The sequence below is a fragment of the Fonticula alba genome (genome assembly GCF_000388065.1).
Source record: "Fonticula alba strain ATCC 38817 unplaced genomic scaffold supercont2.5, whole genome shotgun sequence".
In the NCBI taxonomy this organism is placed as follows: Eukaryota; order Rotosphaerida; family Fonticulaceae; genus Fonticula; species Fonticula alba.
This window is the reverse complement of record NW_009242975.1, coordinates 1,258,009-1,261,132: the sequence shown is the minus strand read 5'-3', so window position 1 is coordinate 1,261,132 and position 3,124 is coordinate 1,258,009. Positions and strand designations below refer to the sequence as shown.

Below are 3,124 nucleotides of genomic sequence, written 5' to 3'. Positions count from 1 at the left end.
CCCCCGCCCCCCCCGGCGTCGCCCTCGTAAAGCCCCCATGCAGCCAGAGGACCCGCTGCTGGAGCTGATCGCAACGCTCTTCTTCCGGTTTCTTGGCGATCTGCCGGCAGCAGGGCCGGCCGAGGCGACGGCGCAGGCCGGTCTGCCCTCTGGCTGGACCTGGCCCGCCACGGTGGCCGCTCTCGAGCGCCACCTGGCCCAGCTCTTCCCCCTGGCGCTGGGGCTGATTGATGGCGAGGCTCCCTCGGCAGGGGGCCAGCTCCCCGCGCGGCTGGCCGGCGCGCGGCCGGGTCTGGTCGGCGATCTTCGGCCGCCTAGTTGCTTTTCGACCGACGTCCCGGCCGAGGCCCTGGCACTGGAGGGTGTCACCCTGGAAGCTGGCGGCCCCGGCTTGGCCGCCTTCCACAGGCATTTGGCCCTCCTGCAGGCGGATCTACTGGCACTGATCCACCTGCTTCCTTGGCGGGTGGTCCCGGTTTTCCTGCGCCAGGCCCTGCTGACGGCGTGTCTTCTGCACGCCGGGGTCCTCGCGTCGGCGGCCCTGCAGCATGTAATCCCGGAGCCGGTGGAGCAGGCCCTGTTGCTCGCGGCCGTGGTCCTCATTGACCGGGGGCTGGTCTTTGGCGCGCCATGGGACGTCCCGGCCCCGGGGCCCGGGCAACCTGCAGGCATGAGCACCATGCCCCTGAATGCTCTGGCCTCGCAACTGGCACGCATCCTGGCATCGCGCATCCGTCAGCCCGAGCCCCAAGCGCCCCAGGTGGATCTGACCTCGGGCTTCAGCCTGGCCGAGGCGTCGATGATGCGCGGCCCGGCCCCTGTGGCGGCTCCTTCGGCCGACAATGACTGTTGGGCTGAAGCCGAGCCGGCGGCACACTTTGCCCGGTTGGCTGCGGATTTTGAGGCTCTACTGCAATCGGCGGCCGCCTGCCCGACCACCAGCATCACCAACACCGCCACCACCCCCCCCGCGGCCACTGCTGCCGGCGGAACTCCCGACATGGATGGCAGTCCGGTGCCGCGCCTGCTGGCGCGAATGGCCGAATTCCCGCACTTCCCCGCGGCCCTGGATTTGCGGCTGCTGGGAAGCTTCTGCACGACCGGCCAACACTCGCTGGCACCCTGGGCTCCTCCGGGCGAGCCGGCCCCGGGCCCGGCCTCCGTGCCGGAGTTGGCTTTCGACAGCCCGGCCGATGCGGGTGGCTTCCTGCGAGCCGCGTGCGCGACGGTCGATCACCCCCCGCGAGCCGTACTGCTGGGTGGCCTGGCGGATGGGTGGCCGGCTGTGCGACGCTGGGCCGGGCCCCAGCGGCTGGTGGCTCGACTTGGCGGCCGGCACCGGTCGGCTCCGGTGGAATTGGGGGCTTCCTACTGCCCGAGTCCCGAGGCCGGCTGTTCCGACGCCAATTGGCAGCCGCGCGTGGTCTTCCTCGGGGACTTGGCCGGACACATTGGCCAACAGACGGCCCGACATCGGGCGGCCGGGTCGCCCGACAACCCGACCCCGGCCTACCTGGCACAGTTCGATCTCTTCCATCACTTCCCGGAGGTGCGCGGGGACATTTGCATCCCGGACCTGTGTTTCCTGGCACCCGATGAGCTGCTTCACCTGGCCGGGATGTTGTCAGCCGATGGCGAGTCCGGCTGGCCGGATCCGCCCCCGGTGGAGACCAACGTCTGGATCGGCCCCCCCGGGACATACTCCCCCCCGCACACCGACCCCCGGGATAACATCTACACCCAAGTCCACGGGTTCAAGGTGTTCCGGATTTGGCCACCGACCGAAGGGCCACACATGGCTGCCCCGACGAGCGGGGCCCTGCACAACACATCTGCCGTGCCCCTGTTGGAGCTTGGCCGGCGACAGGCGGCCGGGCCACCGGATCCCGGGTCACCACCAGACCCCCTGGGGCCGATCGCCGCCGAGCACCAGCAGGCCCGGTATGTGGATGTCCTCCTTGCCCCTGGGCGATCGCTTTTCATCCCCCGCGGGTGGTGGCACGCGGCGCGGTCGCTCACCTCCGGGGCCGGAGTCAACAATTGGTTCGACCTGCATGCCTTCCTTGGCCAATGAATAAAATAGATCCCCCGTGTCACAAGGGCCCCACTGCTCGACGTGCATCTTCCCTCTGTCTGGCCTCTCCCTCCCTCCTCTCTCTCTCTCTCCCCCTCCTATCTGTCGCACTCCCCGCCTTTCGGCTGCCGCTTTCTCTTTCGTGTGTCTAGTGGTGGAATCGATGCTCGGTAGGCAGACCAGGTGCAGTCCCCAGCGCCAGACGCCGCTCTCAGTCGTCGTCCTGCTGGGCGGCGCTCCGACGAACGTGTGGCAGGAAGCGCCGGTCCTTGGCGGCCTGCTTCTGGCGACGGCGCTCGAGGACCTTCTGGACGGCGCCCGCGCCGCCGGACTCCGAAAGGGCCTTGAAGCGCGCGGCGGTGGCGATCTTGCGCTCGTCGCCTGGACCCCGCCGGGAGTGCGGCCGACACAAAGGTGAATGGCGATGTAAGCACAGGCACAGAGGCAGGGGGAGACCCTCGACAGTGACCAGGTGGTGGCGGAAGTCCGAACAACACCAACGCCAACGACAGCAAGGCAAAATGAAGAGGAAGGGGGAGAAAAAGCCACAGAAAGGAAGCCCCATCCAGCGAGACATGCCACGCACTCTTCTTGAGGAAGTAGGGCTTCTTGCCCTGGCGGACCAGCTCGCGCTCCTTGGAAAGACGCTCCGACCGGACAGCCTGCTTCTTGTCGTCGTCCTTGATGCGTTTCTGGATTTGGGTCTATCTCGGCGGGGGGTGGCCCACGAATGCCAGGGGGTGGTCAGAGGAAGAGGCAACATCGCAAGGTGGCCACCGGACCCGGGGATGGGGCAACGCACGAGCCTCTGCAGGGACATCTTCAGACCCTCGCGACGGCCCTCATTCTTCTCGCGGTTGATGCTGGCGCGCAGCTTGTCGATCTCCTGCTGGCGCTGATCCGTGATGAAGCCGTACGCCTTCTTGAAGAGATCCTCGTTGTACTTGCCGGCAGTGCGCTCGAAGCGCGGATCGCGCGCCTTCTGTGAGCCCGGAGGCGGGCAATTGGGCGTCAGCATCGGTGGCAAGGCACGGCGGCGGCGGCGGGGGG

General features: G+C 68.3%; 2 protein-coding genes across 2 annotated transcripts in view; one reads left to right on the top strand and one right to left on the bottom strand.

Annotated features, from left to right (window-relative positions):
* Positions 1 to 37: 37 nt before the first annotated feature.
* H696_03463 (hypothetical protein) lies at positions 38 to 2,074 on the top strand (the record flags this gene model as incomplete). Its single annotated transcript, XM_009497329.1, has 1 exon — positions 38 to 2,074. One exon carries the CDS (start codon positions 38 to 40, stop codon positions 2,072 to 2,074), a length of 2,037 nt encoding a protein of 678 aa, XP_009495604.1.
* Positions 2,075 to 2,206: 132 nt separating this feature from the next.
* Positions 2,207 to 3,124, bottom strand: part of H696_03462 (hypothetical protein) — a 1,909-nt gene continuing 991 nt past the window's right edge. The window contains exons 4-6 of the mRNA XM_009497328.1: positions 2,877 to 3,056; positions 2,661 to 2,778; positions 2,207 to 2,455 (exon numbers count right to left, since the gene is read on the bottom strand). Of these exons, the coding sequence (XP_009495603.1) occupies positions 2,286 to 2,455; positions 2,661 to 2,778; positions 2,877 to 3,056 (468 nt within the window). The 3' untranslated portion in view covers positions 2,207 to 2,285. The remainder of the gene's footprint in view (positions 2,456 to 2,660; positions 2,779 to 2,876; positions 3,057 to 3,124) is intronic.